The 24,730-nt window shown below is 41.0% G+C and overlaps 1 protein-coding gene and 2 long non-coding RNA genes across 3 annotated transcripts; 1 reads left to right on the forward strand and 2 right to left on the reverse strand.

Moving 5' to 3' along the window:
• Positions 1 to 678: 678 nt before the first annotated feature.
• Positions 679 to 9,209, reverse strand: LOC143416112 (uncharacterized). Its single transcript, XR_013096476.1, has 3 exons — positions 9,069 to 9,209; positions 4,611 to 4,698; positions 679 to 2,757 (listed from the first exon to the last, which is right to left on the reverse strand). It is a non-coding gene; the product is annotated as an uncharacterized LOC143416112 (long non-coding RNA).
• A 5,285-nt stretch (positions 9,210 to 14,494) lies between these two features.
• Positions 14,495 to 22,009, reverse strand: LOC106675099 (uncharacterized). Its single transcript, XR_013096477.1, has 3 exons — positions 21,797 to 22,009; positions 18,531 to 18,642; positions 14,495 to 16,141 (listed from the first exon to the last, which is right to left on the reverse strand). It is a non-coding gene; the product is annotated as an uncharacterized LOC106675099 (long non-coding RNA).
• Positions 22,010 to 22,400: 391 nt separating this feature from the next.
• Positions 22,401 to 24,228, forward strand: LOC112430695 (uncharacterized). Its single transcript, XM_076882170.1, has 2 exons — positions 22,401 to 23,111; positions 23,489 to 24,228. The coding sequence occupies exons 1-2, from the start codon at positions 22,401 to 22,403 to the stop codon at positions 23,708 to 23,710; spliced, it is 933 nt and encodes a 310-aa protein (XP_076738285.1). The 3' UTR covers positions 23,711 to 24,228.
• The last annotated feature ends 502 nt before the right edge of the window (positions 24,229 to 24,730 follow it).

A 24,730-nucleotide genomic window follows, 5' to 3' on the forward strand; every position in this document is an offset into this window, starting at 1 on the left:
AAATAAATTAGAAGTATTTAGCTGAAGTGTATTTTATTTAATTATTATTTTATTTATTTAACTTGTAGTTCTCAATTTGAAGATTACTGTAATATTGAAATGTAAAAACAAAATTATATTCTATTATTTTTTCATCGCTCAAAATAAGCGTCACACTCGCGGAAGCCGGTGTACCCGCCGAAACACCGTGCATTTATCGAGACTTTCAACCCCAGGTAAGCCAATTATGGATCTTCGGATCTACATTATGTCAGCAGCTGTTCTCCACCGTGAACTATGTTAAAAACAAACACCGCTCACGCCTCAAAGATGACAGCTTACAGTCCTGCGTAAACATGAAAGTGACTTTGTAAAGCCCCGATTTGCAGACGCTGTGCCAGAGGTTCGGGAGCAGAAGTTCCATTGAAAACATACCACGGCAGTGTGTGAATGTGTGTGTGAATGGGTGGATGACTGGATATGTAAAGCGCTTTGGGGTCCTTAGGGACTAGTAAAGCGCTATATAAATACAGGCCATTTACCATTTACGGCATATAGGGCTGCTCGATTATGGCAAAAATGTTGGCAAATTATGGCAAATAAATTGAAAATCGTTTTTGTTTTGTTTTTTTTACATATATTTCTACTTGGAGAAAGGTTTATCCCTCAAAACTTTAAATAGAAAAAAGTTGCAAAAAATAGTTTACAACAACAGGAAATTTATTTTTAGTATCTTCATAGTTTTATTTTGGAGATACAGCAATTTTTATATACTGCAGGAAAAACAAAAAAACAATCCTATGATGCAAATTTGCAAAGAAAACAGCATGTGCATCAAAATAAACTATTTCCAGCAGTGCAATTTGAGTTCTAAGCATATCAATCATAAAGTTTGACACCCTCCCCCCAAACAGTTATTGGTTTGTTGCTTCAAGGTAACATTGTGCGACAAGGGTAGTCAAAACCAAGTTATTCTATAATACGTTTTATTAGTACAACAAGGATGAACCAATAATCAAACAACAAATAAACAATGTAAACATTTCACAGAACAATAAACCACCAAAATACATCCGACATTTGACCCTAACCCCATGCACGTGTGTGCACACACACACACACACACACACACACACACACACACACACACACACACACACACACACACACACACACACAATTACTTTACCAACTGACCCCTGAGCTCCTATCCCTCAAACCTGATTCAGGGATCCACTCCTCCACTTCCCTGTCACTCCCTGAAAGCTCACTGTCCTCACTTTCTGAGGGAATGTCCCTAACTGCACATTCCCTTGGTTTCCTTGCATAAAAGGTTTTTACGTCCATGTCCTGTAATTATCAGTAGATTGTAAAGTAAAAAACATTGACTATGATCCTATAAATGCACACAAACACATCTCTACATACATATGCTAACGCATTATTTTGCCTGAAAAAAATTAGGCTAACTGCACAGTGTTGCCTTGAGGCAACGAATGAAAATTAACAGTTTTACTGTATAAATAAATTTTAAAAAGTAGAACAAACAATCAAATATACTTCTTAAATTATTCATGCACATACAAGTGTTTTTTATATACATTTATTTCACTAAAGCGCTATATAAATGCAATCCATTAGACGCTGCTCATGGTCAGTGATGAGGCTTAAATCAATTCAACCTTTATACAGACTGAAGTTTCTGGTATAAAGACCGCGTGAACAGTATACAGTCAGTGCAGGGAGTGGATATTAGCACCTGCAAAATCTCACTTTAACCCTTCACTTTACTCACTTTACTGTTTGTGGAGGCAAAGTGCACCTTTCAAGTATTTCAACCTTTATTTCGACTTAACAATGTCTGTCATGAGGTGTAATGGACAGACAACGTAAATGCAGGGCACTGCAGGTCAAATGAGCTGTTCGTTCTTTTAAAAAGGCACAAACTCTGAACAAAGTCCAGACAGACAGGAATCCTATGAAGCACAGAAGTCACACGGTGCTTGAACGAATCACCTGCCAAGGACAGAGAGACAGACAGACTGTACAGGAGAAGAAAAAGTGTCCCCAACAACCCAGAACAGACCTTAATGAATGAATCTGATACTTTAATAAATTGTTGTCAACAGCATTTTCCATTTTTCATGTTTCCACATTTCTGCTGCCCAGAATGATCTTCCCCTCTGTTATAACAAGTTTACAACAATCAGCCAACAACAGAACAAAGTCTGATAATGAAAATGAGAATAATGCAGGTGCCGAAACATTATTCTGTCCATATTACTGATAAATAATATTAAAAATAGTAATAATGATGACACATTTTGGGCTTTTTGGTTCAATAGTATGTATGTGATGATCCACACTCATTTGGACTCAATTTGGTAAATAATAAATTCAAATTAAGACTCTTTAATATTTTTCTATGAGCTAAAGATGACGTCACCCACAGTTTCCTTTGTCCTGTGCTGTTTACTTCTGTGAAGATCATGCATGAAAAAAATGTCTCAGCACAGGCAGGACTTCCAGCTTCCAGCTTTTATTATAAGGAGAACAATCATATTTTCAGCACAGCTGCCTGATTCACAGTCATGACAAAGAGAAAAGCAGAAACAAAGAAGACGTAGCAGCCAGTGCAGAGGGAGAAGACAGCAATGACATCTATCAGCAGGAGCAGCTGCAAGAAGCTGAAGTCCTCCATGAACTCTTACCAGGAGGTCCTGAAGCTGGACTCCCTCACTGCTCTGCAGGTTTATTAAGGAGGAGCTCTCCATCACCCTGAGACACACACAGAAACTAATTAGTCACATTTTTTATTTTTTTATATACTCTCTCCACCTCTGTATATCTATATATAGGTATACAGAGGTATACAGAGTATACCAACCCGTTTCTCAACCTTGCTTTTGTCACTCACTTGTCAAATAATCAAGTACCCGTCCTTTATGTTAATAATAGGAGGATCATCCTCAGCTGATGTCAGGCTGCTGAGAAACTCTCATCAGTTCATGAGGCAGCATCAGATAAAAACTCAAATGGGGTTTTGTGTTTACTTGTACATGAATGAACTGATGCTCCTCAGCAGTTTATGCAAATAAAACCACATTTTAACTGTGTGTGAATGCACAGTATGTGCCAGCACACAACAAAGAGGTAATGAAGCCTTCATGCATAAATAGACTGAAGTGAACTGTACAGCTCTTAGAGAACGTCCAAAATGTCACTAAATTATACCAATTTTATGTTAATGTAATGTAATGTGTAAACTGTGTGATTCATATCTATAGACTGCATTGACACTGCATTGATAGAATTGTGCCAATCAACCTGTGTTTCATGTTTCAACTGCACATTTTTTGGTTAAAAGTGAAACAAAGAAATTTTGAAATAAAGAAAAAAAATTCTCAAAGAAATTCCTGAGAAAGTTAAAGCTGTTGCACTGTTTGAAATTCTGCAGTAAAATTGTAGCTTTCTAAGCCTAAAATGATGTTGTCAATTTTCTGAGATGAAAACTAAAGATTCAAGTAGCTGATTGGATTTCTCTAATTAACAACATCAGACACACTAACAAGAGCTTTCCAAGAGCTGACTGTGTGGGATTTACTACAGAACTGGTGAGCATGAAACAAAGTATATGAACGATGCATGAGTGTAAAATGAGTGGAGTAACTGGTTAAATCTATTTGATGGTGTCAGTCACGTGCACTGGCTCACACTCCTTGTCTTTAAGGCAGGCTGGAACCTGAAGCATGGTTTAGACTATTTTGATTACAGGGATGTGGTTACGTGGTGACAGAGCAAAGTGAATGCTGTCACTGACTGTCACTGACTGATGATAACACTTCCTTCACACATGAATAGTCTGAGTAAGAGATTGCACACACCACTGAACTTCTGCAGCACTCCTCAATGACACTTAACTCCCTTATCAGCATCAGTGCGGTTTTTGCTTTTGTATTTTTTTATATTTTTTACTGACCTCTATCATTGTCTCTGACTGAAGCAGTCGTAAAAGGAAGGTGTCAAATCACTTTCAGTGTGATAGCAAACAGAGACTGAAGCAGAAAACCTGACTCAAAGAAGCAAGTGGAAAATTTACAGACACTAGAGGTGGGTTTCAATAATCGATTTTTAAATATAAATGTATTTTGCCAGCAACAGCAGAATCCCAGGCTAAAGCTCACAAAACTATTTCAACAACCACCAAACAGCTAATGAGAGCAGATACACGGATTCCACACAAAGACGTAAACACAATCAGTGAGATGTCTCCTTTCTCATTTGATGGCGCGTACACAGACACTCTGTTGGTGCTGAAAGCCGACAGCTCACTGATTCTGATGTGTCGGTGGGTCAGCGCTTTGTGTTTACGTCTTTTTTGCCCTCGATTGCCCAGTCCCTCTCCAACCAAACTGGACTGAATCAGCAGCAAAAGAAGATCCAAACTACGCTTCACATTAACATTGTCATAATTTCCTTCTTACTGTTGCTGTTTTGCTTCAATACACGATAAAAACCACACTTCATGCAGAGCTTGCTGTCTCTCTCCTTGTACTTCAAGAAACTCAAATCTCTGTGTAACGTTTGTCCTGTAAAGCATCCACAGGACACAGGTGTGAGGACAGCCATACTTTTATTAATACTGTGGTTTTCAGTTCACTGGGACACAGTCACTCCCGCTCTCTGCTGTCACGTCCGCTCTTCCACCTCCGACTGTCACTGCGAACATATAAAGAGTGACAATCACTTTCACTTCTCAGCACACCTGTTCACCCCACCCCTGCGTCACCCCTCCTCTGCAGCCGGCCAGCGACCACACCCACGCCACACTCTGTTTTCTGCATTATTCGCTTGCTTATCACGCACCAGTCTACAGTTGTTTACAGTCCGCAACTGTTTTTTTATGACTTCTGACAAGATAGCCTCTTTCCTGCTGTTCAATACAATTGTAAAGTTTTAAATGATGCCAAAATGCAAAACACTTGGCTGTGTCTCTAGTTAAACCTCTGTAACTTTGCTCTGCTTCACTTCAGCAGCATCAGGTAATGTTCATATGTTGATTAATGGTTTTCTTCAGTTTTTGTTCTACTTCAGAATATTGTTAAGGTTATCTGCTATAAAAAGCCAGGCCAGGAAAGTCTCCTTCATCTTTTTCTGTGTTTTCTCTGATGAAGTCTCACAAGTGTCAGTACTGATGAATGATCAGAATGATAATATTTCTGACTGTCTGAGGCAAAATTTCCCTGATTCAAATCGTGGATCGAATCGATTCTAGAAACCAGTGACGATACAGAGCCCTAATCAAGACCTCGCAGAGGTTTCAGGTTTGTTCAGCCAGCTAGTGCAAAGAAGTGACACACACTTAAGAACTGAATCTCTTTAACAGTTAGATTACACTTTTGTCCTGGACGATGATATTACCTTACATGGCCATAGATAGAGATGTTTGTGCAATAGATGCAGGCAGAGCCACTCTGTGGCTGCAGAAACTGGCAGGGCAAACTGAGTCAGATTGAATGCACTGAGAGCTCAATCTATTCTTAGACTACAGAGTGAACTGAGTTTTCCTGCACATTTACATCAGCATATTAACCTTTTTGCTTTAACCTCTGCAGTTCCCTCTCTCTCACTTTTTCTGAACTCGAAAATCTGCCTGCCGGATCTACTTTCCAGAGGAGGTGCACAGTGATATCAGGGATATGCACACTGTACTTTGGGGCGTGTCATAGCCCCGATCCCCTCTCTTCCACTCACCAGTTTAGAAAAGTAACCAATCAGGGTTCAGAAAAAAACAAAAAAAACAAAAAGGCACTGCCCATATGTTTCCTCCTGCTTCAGAGCAAAGAAACGCTCTACTCCTTCATTCTCAGGATGAATCCTTGGAGCTATTTCCCCGTTTTTATTGGTATAAGCCAAGTATTTGGAAAGTTGATCCAAGCTCCTAAATCTGGGATTTCCTTTAAAGTAACTGTGGAAGTTACTTTAAAGGCCTGAATAGGGCTGGGCTATATCATACCGTTCACGGTAATACCGGTGTAATTTTGGGCAACGATAGGAAAATGAAATATCACCATAGAATATCGGTAAAACGCGCATGCGCAGTGCCTTTGTTTTCATACGCACATAGCGGAAAAAGCGTGCCGGCGACGGAGAATGAGGGCGAAAGCGGATCGTTGAATGAAACAGATGAACCAGAATTGGTTTGTAAAAATGCTGCAACTTCAGTGGTGTGGAACTGGTTTAGCTTTCGTCCGTCAGATACACAACAAACCACTATTTTTGGTAGAGCATGCTAGCGGGCCGTCGCTATTACCGTGTTGTTTGGAAAATACGGCACACTTAAATCAATCCTTTGATTTTTCTGAAAATCGACAGAGCCCCTTATGATCCTGTGTGCCTTATGTATGAATTCTGGTTGTGTTTACTGACCTCGAAACGATTTTATGTGGAACACGGCGCTCGACAATCTGTCAGATGTTTTAGTACGACTTTGCTAAGCTACGAAGCCGCACCGCTTGATGGATTGTCGGCGCATTACCGCTATATTAGGCAGGAGCCTCGCGGAGTGATACGTACTGTGCTTCAACATAATATTACCGTATTGTGTGTGTATAACCTCTTTAAGTTTTGTGGATGTTATACATGGTTATGCTGAGCATATGTCGGCCAATTTCCACTGGAAATGCCTTTTGGTTAAACTGTCAGCAAGGAATTTGCACTGTTATGTTTTTATATAACTTTAATGCACATAAAAACAGCTGCTTGTTTTAAGTGAAAATACATTGATGGGTTTTTTGCACTAATAAAGTTGTGGAGTTGTAAAGTATTTTGTCTAGTGTCAATTATATTGTCAGTTATATCGTTATTGCAAATTTTCAAATGTATATCGTGATAAATATTTTTGGTCATATCGCCCTGCTCTAGGCCTGAATATCTGATCTGATCTGATAAATATCAGGCCGTCTGCCAGCTGAAGCTCAGTGGACTCATTCAGTGGCTCAATGACACTAAACCAAAGTTAATATACTATTGAATGACTTCAAACACTCAAAGCTACTTCAGTTGCACAAATTAGTGGGACTCCGCTACCCGCTTGTTTATTTTCCACATAAACCTTTCACAATAAAGGAGAAGATCCTGTTGAGATTTTTTCAAAATAAGCTGAAATGATGATAAACAGATAAAGCAGTCAAAACAAATCTAGGACCTTATTTCTAAACGAGGCATGTAGCATGAACATGGTTTGGTTATGAAAAGTCTGCCACGGATCAGAAAACTGTTCTATGCAAATTATGCAGGAAACCAGTCGCCGCCTCAGACTCAAACCTCGTCACCCACCTAAGCAAGAATCACATGAAAGAGTATGCAGAGTGTTTAAGGATGAGAAGCTAAAAAGAGCTGTCAGGTGCTTAATAAAGTAAACCTTAGACTCGAACGTTAAAACAGGCTTTTCCCCGCAACATGCCGTGTAATAAATGCTCACAAAGAAAATGGCACCCGTTACAACTTATATCTAAAAATGTATCGTTTAATCCATCGGTCAAAACACTCAACCCCCAACTGAAAGCACTTCACGCACATCGAGTTGCCCAAGATTCACAAAATTTACAGGAAATGTAAAAAATTTTGTGATATATATCATTGTCGAGACGATAAATGTCTTATATCGGGATATGGGATGTTAGTCATAACGCACAGCCCTACCTTGAACCTTGTGAACCCTGTGATTAGTAGACAACCTGCTTGACCTCCCGAGCAATAGGCACACCAACAGCTGTAACATGAGCTAACTTACTGTCATATCTGCCTTCCAAGTCCTAGTATAACCCTGAATCTTGGCAGGTAATAATAAAGGCAGTCATGATAACAAAAATAAAAAAAGTCATCTGGGCACTACAACTGACCTTACACTTTACCATAAGAGTGCATTCGCTGTCACTGCACTGGTTCACACACATTATTCCCACAGATCCTTCAGTTACATAAAAACCATTGACATGCAAAGGCGCTGCATCTATTACTGCAGTTCCAACTTCCTCTTGAGTCACTGACATGGATCGCCCTAGAAATCAAACTACAGGTCAGGCTGGCAACAAATATTCACAGAACTCAGACACGCACAGACTGTTTTCCTTTGTGGTGATGAAGGAAAACGCTGGCACATGAAAGGGCCTTTACCCTTCCAGGACCTGAAGCTCAGTAAAGCACCTCTTCTATGGCCAAAACCCGTCTGGTATCTGATTGGATTGTTAAATTTGTGATTGACATGACATTGACCAATCAGCTGAAAGAAATAAAAATTGGGTTCAAAATTCACAAGTTAAAAGTCACACACATCTCAGAGTTTTACAGTTTGTTGGGTTTGTTTGTTTTTTTTGCTTTGTATCTGTAAGCAGACCTTAACAAAAAAGAATTTGTAACTTGTGTAATTTTTTTTTTTTTACAAACAAATCTTATTTACACACACACACACACACGCACACTCATCTGTAGATGCACAAATATACAATTTTCACATCTTTTGGTTTACAAGGTTACAAAACTCAGTTCACAACTATGCACAGACAAAGGGGCAGTCAGCTGCTCATTGACAGCTTACAAAGCGCCTCAGGCAGAACAGAAATGGACTGGATGTCAAACAAGTCCATATGTGTGAGCAGGCAGACGAGCGAATACTTTTGGCAGTATCGCGCAGCTGCCTTTTTTCGGTTCCGTGTTGTAGTTCTTTATAACTCATTACTATAATGTTATACAAACACTCTTCGTGATTGTCATTGGTCAAAATAAACTTAACTTGAACTCTGGTCGCACTGAGGACAAAACAATGGCAAATAGACCACGGTTACACTAATAGCTTGCGCAGCCTAGCATGCTAGCAAGGCTAAAATGCTAATGATAAGCCTAGTCCTGCCATTGGTTACGTTAATACAGTTGCATTGTTTCCCATTAGTTAAACCTTGTCTAAGAAATTACAAAACTAGTGGGACGTGTCAACAGTTTAATATTTGCTGGATGTTCATGAGAAACCGTGAACGTTGTTGCTACCGTCAGCGAAGCTAACGAGCAGCTAGCTGAGGTACAACGATTACCTGAAGTCCGACTGGAGTCCTCTATAATCCCGAGTGAAGAGAAAACTCCTTACTAACGTTCCCATTTCTTTAACTAGTTTAATGCTCAAATCTGGTGTATAATCTTTTTTTCTATTTGTATTTAACTTTTATTCAGCTTCCTTCTCTTACTCTGTTCCCAACTCACCCTGACAAGGAAAGAAAGGCAGGAAATAGACGACGGTCAGGAAGCCGTGTGTTTCTTTCACGTTAAAGCAAATTAATTGCTCTGTAATAATAACCAGCCGGTCGCGTCTCTTATAGCAGATAACGTTACACCGAGTAAATTATACTTTAATCCACTGATAAACTGCATGAAGTCAGTGTGTAATGTGGATGTGGTCACAGCAGGCAAATTACAGTCAAGGGGACGTCCCCTAGACTGTAATTTGTGTGTAAAATTCCCTTAAAATGTTATCTAAAGTGCAACTCTTATTAATTCAACCCTGTTGCCCACATTATGAGAGGAAGACGAAATGGTATATTCCTATTCCGTTATTTATAGAACTACATTTGTCTTTGATTTTTGTAGTCCACAACAACTCCTTGTTTTTCCAGAGAAAACACACAAAACACTGATTTTCAACCCTGTTCCATGAAAGACAGCCATTACAAACATGTTAAAACCATGTAAAATATTGTTAAACAGCATTTCTGTGCTTCACAGAGCACCTAATCTATAATTAAAACAAATATATCCTTTGAGTGCAGTATGGTGGAGCAGTCCTGAGTTCAATTCCACCATCAGGCCAGTGTCTTGGCCATTTTTAAAAAAGAAAATAATGTCAGTATTTATTTTCAAATCTGCACACAGTAGCTGAGTGTCTCTTTATTTATTGCAGGCCCAACTGGTGGTGAAGCTGCTCCCTCAGGTGTCGATGCAACATCAAAATCATATTAGGGAAATTTACAATACTGCTATTTATGCTGATATGTAAAGACTAAAAAATACTCTAATTCAAAGTGTGGAACAACTGAAACAAGATCCCAGCAGCTACATTATAAAACAATAGTAGCGAGTTTTCCCTGGAAATATATATCATGACAGCTTCACGCTTAAGTTTGACAATAAACACAAGAACGTAACCTTGTAGCTGCAGAATAACTGACAAATATATCTGGGATTTTGATCATTTTGACTAACTGTGAAACCGCATCAGTAAATTACAGTTCAAATGAGGCGAAGCTATGAGGCTTTGACTCATTTGTTTACTCTTGAATCAGCTCGTATTTCTCCTCGCGTGCTTTAATAGTCTGATAAGACTGCAGGGCAAACTTTGTTGTGTACAGTTGTCCTATATATTTGCATTAATGTTTGCATGCACTGTGCTTTACTGGAGATTGTTGAGGTCATTATCACTGGAGCCCCACACTATGAGACATGTCTCGGCTTGGCTCACTGTTCTGTGTGCACTAGTGAACATAAATACATGTCGCTATATCACTGATAATGCGATATGATACTTGATATTGTGCAAAGATGTGTATCCGTATTATAAATCCGTTATGGAACATGTCATACTACATCACTAATGACACATATTTAGCCTGCCCCAGGAAGAGATTCACTATTGAGACACCATAAAAAGAGCAAGTGTGAGGTTGGGGTCACGGGTTGTGTCACTAGTCAACCAAACTTCATTCCTCTTTGGTGTATTTTTTCAGTCTTCGCTGACTAGATTGAGTTTGTCACTCTAACCAGTGCGATCCAATTTTCACATATTTGCGCAAACACGTGTATATGAATAAGACCGTGCTGATATGCAGACGAGACGAATGACAAATGAACGGGGTGTGGCCACAGAACTGAACCTTCCCCGTGCAGGGATTGCATGCGCTGTTCTGTTCCGCTCCGCTGTTTTCAAAATAAAAGATACCGAGTTAAATAAAGGCTCCGCTTTTCACCGCTCCCAGTTTAACGTTGTGTTTTAAATGCAGCAAAACTGCACCGGAGATGCAAAGCTACAGAGGTACGGTCAGTGTGTTCTCAGGGTGAAGCTAGCTGGATTTAGACAAGCACTTAATTTGGAATAGACGGATCGTGGAGTGAAAACATTGCGGGCTTGACCTATACAGCGTCTCAGCCGAATACCGGCCGCGACAGTTTCTCAACGTAGGAATGGAGCTGGTTCAGCTGCTCTTATCTGCGCTCTTCTTTGGGGGAGTTTTTAGTGAGGGTAGTATACCATATGTGAAAGTGATTTTAGGAGACTCGTTTATTCTTCGTGGAAACTGTTCGACTGATGTAGATGGAAAACTTCGCCAAACAGAGCCTCAGTCCCGGGATGTCGCCTCGTACGGACACGGAGTTTGGACACCAGAGGAAAGTTTCAGAGATCGCATCAGTCCCAATTCCTCTGTTGTTTTTAACCGCTCAGTTTACACGGACAGTGGAGGTTATGTGTTTATGTGCGGCGGTCGGGAGGTGTCTGCTGTCCATGTGGAGGTTGTCGTGGTCTCCGAATCATCCGTCACAGAGGGAGAAGCGCGCAGCCTGCCCTGCTACCATGCAACTACAGCTGGCACCTGCTGGTCTGTGCGCTGGGTTAAAGACGGGAAGAATGTGTTAAGGAGAGACTCGTGCGGTGGTAACAGTAACTGGACTGCTGATGATCGACTGTCTCTGTCAGCTGATTGGTTCTCACACGGAGACCTGTCCTTAAACCTGCAGCGGGCTCGGGGGAAGATCAGGGGGATTATTTCTGTTACATCCAAAAAGAAGGTAGAGCGGAACAGAGAGGGACACCAGCTGCTGCGAGGCTGAAGGTCAGTGAGAGCAGCCCGGATCCGACCACCAGCACTCCTCCTCCTACATCGGTGTCTGTGAGTATTTAGACAGAAACGCGTCTGGAAATATTAAATATTTAGGTATTAATGTCTCTCCTAAGCTTTCATAATTAACTAAATTAAATCACATCCCACTTTTAAAGACAGTAGAAGGCGATCTGGCTAGATGGAAATCTTTACCCATATCACTCATGGGAAGGGTCGCCGCTATAAAAATGATGGTCTTGCCAAAAATAAACTATTTATTTTCAATGATCCCAAATAAGCCATCACAAGATTGGTTCAGATCTCTAGACTCGTATATTTCTAAATTCCTTTGGAAAGATAAACCCCCACGTATCAGCTTAAAAACACTACAAAAGACCAAGGATAGAGGAGGATTAGATCTGCCTAACTTTAATCACTATTTTTTAGCCAACAGGCTTCAGTTCATCTCTAGATGGTTTAAACACACCCTCTTAGATGAACCTTGGATAGATGTAGAACAGGCACTATGTAATAATCTAGAAATTTCAGATCTACCATTTATCAGCTCAAACATCAAACGACATGAATGTGTTAAAAGCATTAACATCAGCTCTTCTCTGACAGCATGGTGGGAGTTTCTAAAAATGACAGAGTCTTCATTAATCCCATGCAAACGTAGATCCAAACGGGACAAAAAAAAAAGACAGAAACGCGTTAATCAAACCTGAAACAGCTTCATATAAAGTTCCATGAATCTGATCACATTTCTGCTCTTGTATCCTCTGCAGCCAACACAGACGACTTTAGAAGTAAGCGGACTGGGAACTTCGGTCGCTGTCTGCATCACAGCTGTGGGCTTTTTGGTTTGCGGCCTTGTGTGTGGATGGCTGATGAAATCTCACTGCTCCACGTACTTGTCACGTCTTCTCCGACGCTTTGGACCCAGAGATGAACACCATGATGTAAATGGGGCGTCGGAGCCTCTGAGCCATCCTCCTCCTCTGCAGATGAATGGCCACCATCCATCAAATACGTCCCAGGCAGATGTCTGAAGACTTTTAGGATCAATACCTGGCAACCTTTAACTTATTAATGTGCTTCAGCTTATTTATGTGTGCAGCTTATAATTATGATTATGCATTTTACACCGATCAAAACTTTCATTTATTGTCTTAATTTCCTTTTTTTTGTAATATCTTGCTTCAGCTGTGTGTGATTAAATAAACAGTGTGCTTACACCACTGCCTGAGTGAGGTGACACACGTTCACCTTCAGTGCCTTCAGGCCTCACAGGCCTCCTGTATGTTCACGGTGAAGTCCGGACATTTTCACGGACACTTCGTGGTCGCCTGCTCCATCACGGAGGCCTCGGCTTAGGTTAAGAGTTCCTCCTTCCAGACGGAAACACGTGGTTTGACAAATGAAAATAAATTATGTAAAGCCAGGCTCACCTTTAGAAGCTGTTTTATAAACGTCAAACGCGTGATTCTGCCATTCAACAATTCACATGAATACATTTTAGGCCACAGTGCTTCTTGGATTAATTTTAATATTTGTAGACGTATATTTACATTTATCTTTGTTAAATAAGAATCGGAAATGCGTCCAATCACCTCTCAGAATCTACTAATGAAGCAAACCCTCTCCACTCCACTTTCACTCTCCACACAAACATTTTCTAATGCGGATACAAAGAAGACAAATTGTTCGGCAAGTGTTACGTCAGCATGTATAAATTTATTACTATTTAACACAAATCACTGCATAACTTTTCTCTTTGTATTTTCCGACAAAATTCGGATTAAATGATGTAATGATTGCTCACATCCACCAAAGTGTTTAAGGTCAAATTAATGATTCACTGGTTGAAAACTGACAAAACGCCGTATGACTCTTACATGTGCTATTGTCAACACATACAAAAGACTACATTGATAACATTATGTCCTATATTTCATCACTAAGACAGCGAAAAAAGGAAGATGGACAGCATGTTCTAGGGCAGGAGTGTCAAACCTAAGGCCCGGGGGCCACATTTGGCCCAGCAGACACTCTAATCCAGGGGTCTCAAACTCAAATACACAGTGGGCCAAAATTCAAAACTGGAACAAAGTCGTGGGCTAACATTAATATTTATTTAAAAAAAAATCTTCCTCCAGATATAGGAATGAATCTTTTCTTATGGACTCAAATAAGTTTTGCTGGAAAACTGAATATGGAACAAGCAAAGCTTAATATTAAACAATATATATATTAGCTGTTTAATACCAGTAGGCCAGCTCTAATAGTAATTTGGTATGGCTTCGCGGGCCAGAATTTGACACCTATGCTCTAATCTGCCCCGCTGCACAACTGTAGAATAAGTGATGTACAAATTCAGTATACTGCTGTGGAGTATACTGAAAATGTTATATATATGTGTGTATATATATATATATATACACACACACACACACATATATATATATATATATATATATATATATACACACACACATATATATACTATATATATAGTGTATTTTCTCTTTAACAGTTTTTTTTTTTTGCTATATATTCAGATCTTCTGTTTTTTGAAATAACATGAGTTACTCTCTTTTTGTTGTAATCAGTACCATAACCTTTTGTTTTTATACTAGTGAGCACGTGTTCTTTCATCACTGCGGCAGTATTTCTACATCATGCAGTAAAACTGCATGAGTCATACTGTTCACACTGACACAAAGGGGAGTTTTTCTGGTTCTGCACCCTTGAGATCAAAGTGGGCCGTACGAGAGCCTTTACAATGAGTTTGACAATTAAGGTGATATGCCATGGCTGATTTTTCTCATCAGATGACTGAACATGATGAAGACTTACATGCAAAGGCCTGGTGAAGCTTATTAAAACTGAATATCCTCTTAGGTGTGACACTGCAAGGCAAAGCATTCAAAGAGCAAAGTGTAAATGTAGAGTAACCTTATGCAGGTTTATCTGAAGCTTTGCCTTGTTTTGGTTTAGCAAGTCTGAATGTTTTTGGGCAGTGCATGGTTCACTGAAACCGTTATGTGGACTAAACATGACTTCAGTTAATATGGATGTCATATTGCAGGGCTGTGAATAGCACACAGTCAAAAACCAGAACCAAAACAAAACCACTTCTGTTTAAATAATTTTTACCAAACATGTAGCCTACAGCACTTTACCACATTATGTAACGGAAAAAAGCGGTGACACATTTATGTACTGATATTAGTTGAAGTCAAACACATCAGTCTGGTTTTAACAGTCTTAGCCTTAATTTGACAGGATATTCTCTTTTCTAACAGGGCACATCCAGGGGAGGGTCTAGATGTCAAACAAGAATCTCAAGTGTTTGATTTTCTTTGTAACATCTCTCTTACCGTCACCCAGATTCATTAAAATGCTGAATCATCAAAGATCAGTAACAGCTGAAGGTTTTCTCCCATTGGTGAGAGCAGGTTCTGTATGTATATTCATTTACAGCGAGTACTAATCCTGCCTGTTTCTACAGATTTGCAGTCTTTCCTGTTTTCTTTGCGCTTTGTAAAAAGCTCAGGTTAGCTGCTGTGTGCCAATAAAGTTTTGAGTTGGTAACAAAGTGACGCTCTAACCTGATGCAGATTACAGTCATGATTTTATTCATTTTGCACATTAAATGACTTCAAATGTTTGATGGAATAAACACTGAAACCCTTTGAACAAAGAACATCAAGATATCCTGACAAAACTGTTTCCAGCCAGAAAGGCTGCAGGTATTTGTGTGAAATAAGGACAGCGAGGGAAAAATTCACACCAAAGACATTTGAATAAATAACAAGTGAGGAGAAAACAATGAAAAGATACAAAACATCAGCAATATACAGCTTGTAACAGAGCAAACAGGGATGTAAAAGTGACTTTATCAATGCGTGGTTGTAAAGGTGTTAGGCCACACATGAAGCTGTCGGTGTCTCTGAGTCACCGTCCTCTCTTCTTCGTGCTGACAGCATCACATGATGTCGTTCAGATTCCAATAAAATGATCAGATTTGCACAACAAATAAATACCAGAGTTTTTATTCTACATAAAGATCTTCATTTATTTTCCTGCCTCCTCTCCACCCTGAGAAAGGCAGGACTCTGCTGACGTAGTATGCGATGCCCAGGGAGAGGAGGGCGATGACCACCATCAGCAGCAGCAGCAGGACCCTCCAGAAGCCATCGTCCTCCACAAACTCCTGCCAGTTGGTCCTGATGCTGGACAGGACGCCCTCAGTGCTCTGCAGGGTCCAGTTCAGTAAGGAGCAGCTCTGCATCGCACTGTGACACACACACACACACACACACACACAGGACCATTAGACTGCTGTATACTGTAAGACATCTCTAACGTTTGTGTTTAAAATATGACAGGAACACAAACAGAAAATTAACTAATGTGATCTTTTGTGCTCTCAGTCACTGTTTTAACTGATATTAATGGTGATCATCTATCAGTCGTTTAATAGTTTTTCACTCTGTCTTTACATCTGGATGAAAGTCATATCAGCAGCACATTTAAAAAAAATTTCCTTTGGACATTTTACTCGATGGTGCCAGATTAAGTCTTCATTCAACCACACATCTCCTAACCACACATCTAACCACAGTGAAGCAGCATCATATATTCCCCTTCACCTGTTACTCTTCACTTGTACACATTTGTTCTCACACTTTGATCATTAAGCACCATCTTGAACTTAACAGTACTGTATTTGATGTTATCATAAAATTCTTTATGCACACATGTCAGTTATGAAAAGCAAAGTCATTGTCGTTCTGCAGCAGCCAGTTTGAACCAAGCTTTAGCTGTCAGACAGATGGCCTCACATTTGACTCTAGAATCGAGGGGGGAAAAAGCACGGCTCAACAAATTCACCTCAGTCCACCACATTTCCCCGAACTGAGAGGGAGTCCTCTTGAGTCATTGCCAGCGACATGTGCAGCAAAAATCTGAGAATGTATGCTTGGTCAAGAAATCTTCATTGTACCCAACATCCTAACTGTTATGGTCCTGTGTCGCTGACTCAGCGTTTTGAGTTTATTACTATTATATTCTAGTTTCTTCTGATTTTGTATCAGTCCTTAAAGTTTTTTTGGTTTTTGTGTCTTGTTATACCTGCCCGCGCGCTCTCCCGGCGTTTTGTTCATGTCCTTGAGTGTGTGATTGTAAAACTGTACTTCCTGTTTTACTTTGATGGTCTGTATCTGTTATTTCTGTGTTTAGCTTGTGTCTTCCTGTCATCATGTGAATTAGGGTCAGCTGAGCTTCAATGCCTGATTGTGTGTGTATTTATAGTGGGTGTCGGACTGTGCTCTTTGTTGGTTCGTCTGCGTTTGACGGTGTTTTGTTCATCGTTCTGCGTCTCGTGTCATGTTTTCAGGTTTGTCTTTAGTTTTCCCAGTATAGGTTTTGGTAGCTTTTCATTCCTCGTTCCCAGTTTCTGCCACTTTGGTCACTTGTAAAAATAACACTCACTCACATCACAGCCTTTGCATGTTGCATTTTGGGTCCCTTTCTCCACAAATACCCCAGGGCTTGCCTCGGCAGCTGTGACACTAACAACAGAGGGTTTCCATTATCCCCCAAAAACTGTTTGACTAACTCAGCAAGTTGGAACTGAGTACCGCTCTCTGCAGATACTAGATTTCCTGTCAGAGGCCTCAGTCCGTCCAAATTGGCGAAAACCTCTCCAGCACCATCAGGCTGAGCACAGGAGCTCCTCAGGGCTGTGTTCTCAGCCCACTGTTGTTCACTCTCCTGACACATGACTGCACCGCTCTACACAGCTGTAACCACGTTTGCTGATGACAAAACCGTGGTTGGACTCACCAGCAGCAACGATGAGTCAGTGTATAGAGATGAGGTTCAGCAGCTGGCGTTCTTTTTACAAATCAATATTGTTTATATGGACAGCAAATTTCCCCCCAAAAAAAGTGCACATGTAAAACTGCGGTGTTAAGGGATGCGGTTGAAAAATGTGGGCATGCCTAACTTTTGTGCTGGTGAGCCTAAGAAAAAAGTTAGGTGCACCAGTGCAACTGTGGCAAAAAGATAGCTGAATCACTGTGGTTTACACTGGCTGCCTGCTGGGGCTGTGCTGATGGATGTTAATGTTGCAGATCAGCGAATAAATACGGTGGGCAACTAGAGGCGGGAATCCCCAGACAGCCCACGATAGGCTCCTATTACAATACTTCCCTCATGATAGTAGATTAATGTGATTTATAAACATTTTGCAACATTCTGAGTATTGCAATAAGACAAAGTGATTTATCACGTTTTCACTGCAAATGATGTCCTCAAAGCTAAACTTTGTGAATATCGTTTTGTTTTTTTTAAGCAAATAAAAATCTAAAAAGTGTGCAGTGCATTTGTGTTCAGCCCCCTGTACTCTGATACCCCTAATTAAAATCCAGTGCAATCAAGATCCTTCAGAGTCACCGAATTAGATAATAGAGTTGACCTGTGTGTCATTTCGTCTCATTATAAATACATCTGCTCTGTGAAGCCTCAGTGATTTGTTAGATAACATTAGCTAATAAACAGGATCATGAAGACCAAGGAAGTCACCAGACAGGGATAAAGTTGTAGAAATATCCCAAGAGCATCTCAAGCAGCACTCCATCATCCAAAAATAGAGAAAGCATGCTACAACTGCAAACCTACCAAGACCTGGTCATCCTGGTCAGAGAAGCTTCCAGGAGGCCCATGGTCAGTCTGAAGAAGCTGCAGAAATCCACAGCTCAGGTGGGAGAATCTGTCCACAGGACAACTGTAACTGTAAGAGTGACAAGAAGAAAGCCATTGTTGACAGAAAGACATAAAAAGTGCAGTTTACCATGAGCCATGTAGGAGACGCCGCAAACTTGTGGAAGAAGGTGCTCAGGTCAGACGAGACCAAAGTTGAACGTTGTGCTCTAAATGCAAAGAGCTAGTGTGGCAGAAAACGTTAGCTGAAAAACATGACACATCTCAGCTGGTGTGCAGTGTTTCCTCAAAAAGAAAAAAAAACAGAGTAAACTGAAGAAAGTGGAGAACAAAAGAAAAGAAGAAGTTCTACTGTGATAGTTTTAAGCCATGAATTTGTCGATCCTTCTTCCCCATTTTTTAATATAAGAACTGGTTGTTTGGTGCGCTGAAGTTAATGGAAAGTTGTGTAAATCATGTTTGGATTTTTAAACTAATTTTCCACGCCTAATAACAATAACAACATTATAAATGATTACAGTGAATAAGGCTAATAGGACCAGAGCAGAAAGATTCACTGCTGCAGAAGCCTCGAGAAAAATGAGTCAAGCCCAAAGGAGACGAGTCAGCATCACACACAAAGATCTCAGCAGGAGCAGACACAAACCTGGCCTTCCTGAAGGAGGACGAGGGCCTGACTGCTGAGAGTAATTCATAAAGAGAGGGGTGTTCACCCACTACCCGCTGGACACAGAAGTCTGTTGAATGCTGATTGGTTGGGAGTTCACGCAGAGTTCACCAGGAACAGAACTACAAACTGCATATGTGACCCACAGCTGTGAGTGTTAAGATGCCTGCTGCATCCTGACCCACAGCAAATGTAACAGGAACTACTTTCCACAACACAACCCACCACAAGCCACACTTTATTATAAACCTCCCTGAACAACAGACAGCACTTCTTTACACAGTGTTGCCTTCATAGTTGAGTGAAGCCAACACTGTGGACTCGTAGAGCCACTCGTCTACAGCATGAGTCAGAACACTAGCTCTCCCTCTCTAGCTTGATCAGTGAGAAAACAAATGTAATCTGCAAACATGTACTTCCACAAAAAGCTATAAATGAACATCTCATGCTGCTGAGCTGTGACTCACAGAAAACTGAAATTAAAAGTAAGTGGGACTATTTCACCTCATACACCAACACTAACAGGCACTTTGAGCGCTCAGTCACTCCATCATTGTTACTCTTCAATATAAACAATGGAAACGCCGGAAAGATAAATGATGGCAGATTTTACTGCAAGATTCTGCATTTGTCAGAAAGAAACTTGACATGCCGACAGAGTTCTACCTCCAAAACAATAAGAAAGACACAGACTGATCTTATGGGCTGAACACTGCTCTTTACTGACACCCTGCTGGCAGACTGCACAGACAGTGTGAGCGCCAGATTCATTTTTTTCATTAGTTCAAAGTATACAAAGAAGAAAAAGCAGGAAAATTTCTGATCAAACTAACCCACTGATCAGACTTCGATTAAACATCATCATTAAACATCATCCACAGTTCTCAGGGAGAAAATGAGAAACACTACAGATGTTGGTGGTCTAACAAGTTTCATCACAGCACATGTGTGACTCAGCACAGGAAAAGACGGCTGAAAATCTTGGCTGACCTGTTCGGGAATGACAATCCTTCCTGTGCATTTCTGGCCACTTTTTCCACCACAGCTTTTGACCTTTTTGTGAACAAATAACAATGATCACCTCATTATAATTAAAAAATAATCACCAGTGAAATATCTGGAGAGAGATTGCTGAAATTCAAATAAAGAAAACTACATGACTCAACTACGTGGTGCACCACATAGTGCACTATGTGCACATAGTGCACTACATGTCTACATGACTCAACTACGTGCGAGTCATGTAGACACAAAGAAATCCAGCAATTCTTGATATTTGCATATTGTCACTTTTGTTTGTTATAAGTTATTGAAAGTCACACTAACGGATTCAAACCTGTTTTAGTTAGACAGAATTAAAAGGTGAATAAAATTGGTTGTTCTGTGTCTGTTTTGATCATGTGTGCGTTGCAGTTAGTTTGGCATTTTTAATAACAAGAAATAATTAGAGTAAATAAATAAATAGCCTGGAAAATAAAGGCTAAGCTCCTGGTTGTGGAATTATTGAGTATTAATAAATAGACATGTTCTTCTAAAGTGTTCTTCTACTCTGAGCACTGCTTTCTAGCTAACATTTGCATATGCATCGAAAAGCAACCTGTATCTAGTATCTTGCCCAAGGATATTTTGCGTGCAGACTGGAGCAGATGTTGGGATTAAACCAGTTGAGCAGACAGAAAGAAAGCTGAAGCCTGACCCTGACCTCCAGCAGGCTCCGGGTACTCGCATCATAACCTGGTCCACTCCCTCAGTAGCTTGCCCTGGCACACACATTTGCCCTCCACCATCTTGACCTCCAGCAGGCCCCAGGGACCAACACCCTACCCTGGTCAAGTCCCCCGGTAGCTTGCTATCTTACAACCACATTCCACCACCTACCCACCATAGACCTTGGCCTCCAGCAGGACCCAGGTACCCACATTTAAGCCCCATCCTACTGACAAAAAAAAAAACCCTCAGGCCCCTGGTATTCAAGAGAACAGGAGTGGCCTGGGTGGGTAAATCGTAGGAAATGTCACAGTGGCAGCAGGGTTTGGTTTGTGGCTCAGCTGCAGGGGAGGGGTGGTCCAGTGGATTAAGGGGCAGTGCTAAGGGGAGAGACTGGTCAACCCAGCTGTGGCCAGTTGGTTAATCGTGTCTCTCTGGTCTTTAAAAACAGTAGTTTTCAGACCAGGGTGGCGACAGTGGAGAACTGAAAGTGACGGCTTGCGCAGCCAGTTGAATAATAAAAACGCTTTAAAATTATATTGCATTAACTTCTTTCTTATACTGGGGTCAGAAAAATTAAGACTAGTTTCAATAAAACCATAAGATACACTAAAAGTGGATTATAAACAGACTTTTGTTGTCGATGTCGTCGTGCTTATTAGCCGTGCTAAGCTAAGCATTGTTCTAGTCCTTCCTCTGGTTCAGTTGAAACGCTTAACTAGTGTCTCATTAGCTGGGATGTATTTGAGCGGCATCAATAATCATGGGGACGCCTGAACACTTCCACATTTTCTGGATATTTCCCAAAGGTTTTAGCTAGTTAGCTCAAGTTCAGCTAGTAAGATGTTACCTGAAGTCCAGACGTTGTTTCCAAACTGCGGTGTGTACATAAGCCTGGGTATCACCTCTCTAAGGTCGTTATCTCCCTGACCGCACAGACTGTGGGGACAGTTTGTCATTTTCGACTGTTTCTAGCTCACTTTTCTTTCCCTGTCAAATGAACCTGGTAGCTAACGAGAGCAGTGCCTGCTCAGCAGATCACTTCCTGCTGGAGGCGACGTGCCAAGATCAGTGTTTTATTCCGTTTATTACGCATAAAAACAGCATAAATACATGTATCTGAGGTTAAAGTGTAACAACGCCGGCTGTGTCATGTGCAACAACGCATTTACCCATCTATAATAATAATAACAATAACAATAACAACAACAACAACAACAACAACAATAATAATAATAATAATAATAATAATAATAATAATAATAATAATAATAATAATAACAGTTCAGTCATAGGAGTCGCTGTTTCAGACAAGTCAATTGGCCAATTGGGCATCGTGCTCTCATGCGGCTCAGACCGGTTTTCGGACGGTGTGGAACACCCGCGCCACTCACCACCGACTATAAAAAGTCAGCTTGCGCGTGAACGGCGCGCATTTTCCCCCCGCGCGCAAGATGAGTGCTACATCAGTCCGCCTCACTTACATTGTTCTTCTTCTTCTTTTTATCGGCCGGGTGTCTGGGAAACTGATCCAGGCCGCTGCAGGAGACGATGTTAGGTTTGCCCTGACAGAGAAGTGCAAGACGGGAAAAGTCACACATCAGCTGATGGATGGCACCGATCAGCTGGTCGCCTTTGTTGACGGTGTCTGGAAGCCGGGACCGGGTTACATTAACCGGGTGGTTTACAGCGCCGACTCTCTGATATTAAAGAGAGCAGATTTCAACGATCACGGCTATTACGAGTTTACCTGCAACTCCAAACAGAGGGGGGAGCTGGAAGAGTTGCATGTTTTTCTGCCCTATAAACTTGTCGCACCCCGGGATGAAGGTGCCACCCTGCCGTGTCGCTCCGTTACAGTCGGTCAGGCAGTAAAATCTGTGCGCTGGAGGAGAGACGGAGAGCTGGTGCTGGAGCTGAATCCTCGGTCTAAGCAAATCACCTACGGGGACGGCTATAATGAAAGCCGAGTGTCCATACCATCGGACTGGTACCAGCGAGGAGACCTGTCCCTCACCGTGAAGCGAGCTCAGCTCAGAGACGACGGAGTGTATTACTGTTACGTGGAGAACACAGAGAAACACCGCTCTGCTGTCCACCTGCACGTCTCCACACCATCACCACCACCACCGGGCAGCACCTCACAGCCTACAACCACACCGACGGTAAGAATTTAAGTGGTTTCACACGTCACTCTAAACCTTAATCGTCCACAGTTTAATCACTGCAGACTGACTGAAAGACTTTAAGTAACGTGGCCATGAAGATTAGTAGGACAGGCCAAAGGCAACCGGTCCTGTCAGCAAAGAACAGTCAAAATTCAGACGCAGCGGTTCAGCAGGAACATGTGCTTACAGATGTGCAAAGATAGAGAGTTGTGGTCTGTCCACCAAGGACTGACACACAGAATGTATAAAATGATCTCACCTTTATGTTGAGCTTTACAGTGTAAAGCTGTTTTATTTTAACTTTAACTGAAAGCATTAAAAGTCAGTTAAAACTGCTAACTAATATTTCTGCTCTGTCTTCTTGTCCTCTGCAGCCATCAGAGTGCTCCGAGTGGTCGTGGAGAACATTCTTCATAACGGCAGCTGTATTTGTGATCGTTGACCTGCTTGTTTGGCTCTGCTGGTTTCTGAGGGACAGGAAATTTAATGTGCGCACTCGAGGAGGAGGAGGAGGCACTGAAGAGGGCAGAGAATCAGACTGTGACCAGCACAGCATGCTAAAGTCAAATGGAAACCCTGACTTTACCCACAACTGATGAATGAAGAACAACAACAGCTCATCCCTTTAAGTATTTGAACTCGCCACCTTTATGACGGCACCACTGTGCAACTCCACTGTCTCAGGTTTAGAAATCCTCCGTTTTCCTTCTGCTGAGGCTGACTGCTGTTACAATGTTTGAGATTGTCTTTATTATTTTGTGTTTGTCTTCCAATAAATCAAGTAATGCCTGTAAATCATCTGCTTACATAATCAATGCATAATTTAGCTTCAAGATGGATGAATGAGAGCTCTTCAGTAACAGAATCAGAATCGTGTTTATTGGCCAAGTATATGTGCAGACACATACAGGGAATTTGTATATTGTCCTGCCTGTTTGTACAGATTTAGTCGTTACTGTGTTTACTTTGCTTTTTGTAAAAAGCTCAGGGAAGCTGCTGTGTGCCAATAAAGTTTTAAGTGGATAATAAAGTGACCTGATGATGATTACAGTCATTCATGATTTTATTCATTTTGCACATTAAATGACTTCAAATGTTTGATGGAATAAACACTGAAAACCTTTGAACAAAGAACATCAAGATATCCTGACAAAACTGTTTCCAGCCAGAAAGGCTGCAGGTATTTATTTCACATAAATACCTGCAGCCAGCGAGGGAAAAATTCACACCAAAGACATTTGAATAAATAACAAGTGAGAGAAAACAATGAAAAGATACAAAACATCAGCAATATACAGCTTGTAACAGAGCAAACAGGGATGTAAAAGTGACTTTATCAATGAGTGCTTGTAAAGGTGTTAGGCCACACATGAAGCTGTCGGTGTCTCTGAGTCACCGTCCTCTCTTCTTTGTGCTGACAGCATCACATGATGTTGTTCAGATTCCAATAAAATGATCAGATTTGCACAAGAAATAAACACCAGAGTTTTTATTCTACATAAAGATCTTCATTTATTTTCCTGCCTCCTCTCCACCCTGAGAAAGGCAGGACTCTGCTGATGTAGTAGGTGAGGCCCAGGGAGAGGAGGGTGATGACCACCATCAGCAGCAGCAGC

This window comes from Maylandia zebra, linkage group LG3 (genome assembly GCF_041146795.1).
Source record: "Maylandia zebra isolate NMK-2024a linkage group LG3, Mzebra_GT3a, whole genome shotgun sequence".
In the NCBI taxonomy this organism is placed as follows: Eukaryota; Metazoa; Chordata; class Actinopteri; order Cichliformes; family Cichlidae; genus Maylandia; species Maylandia zebra.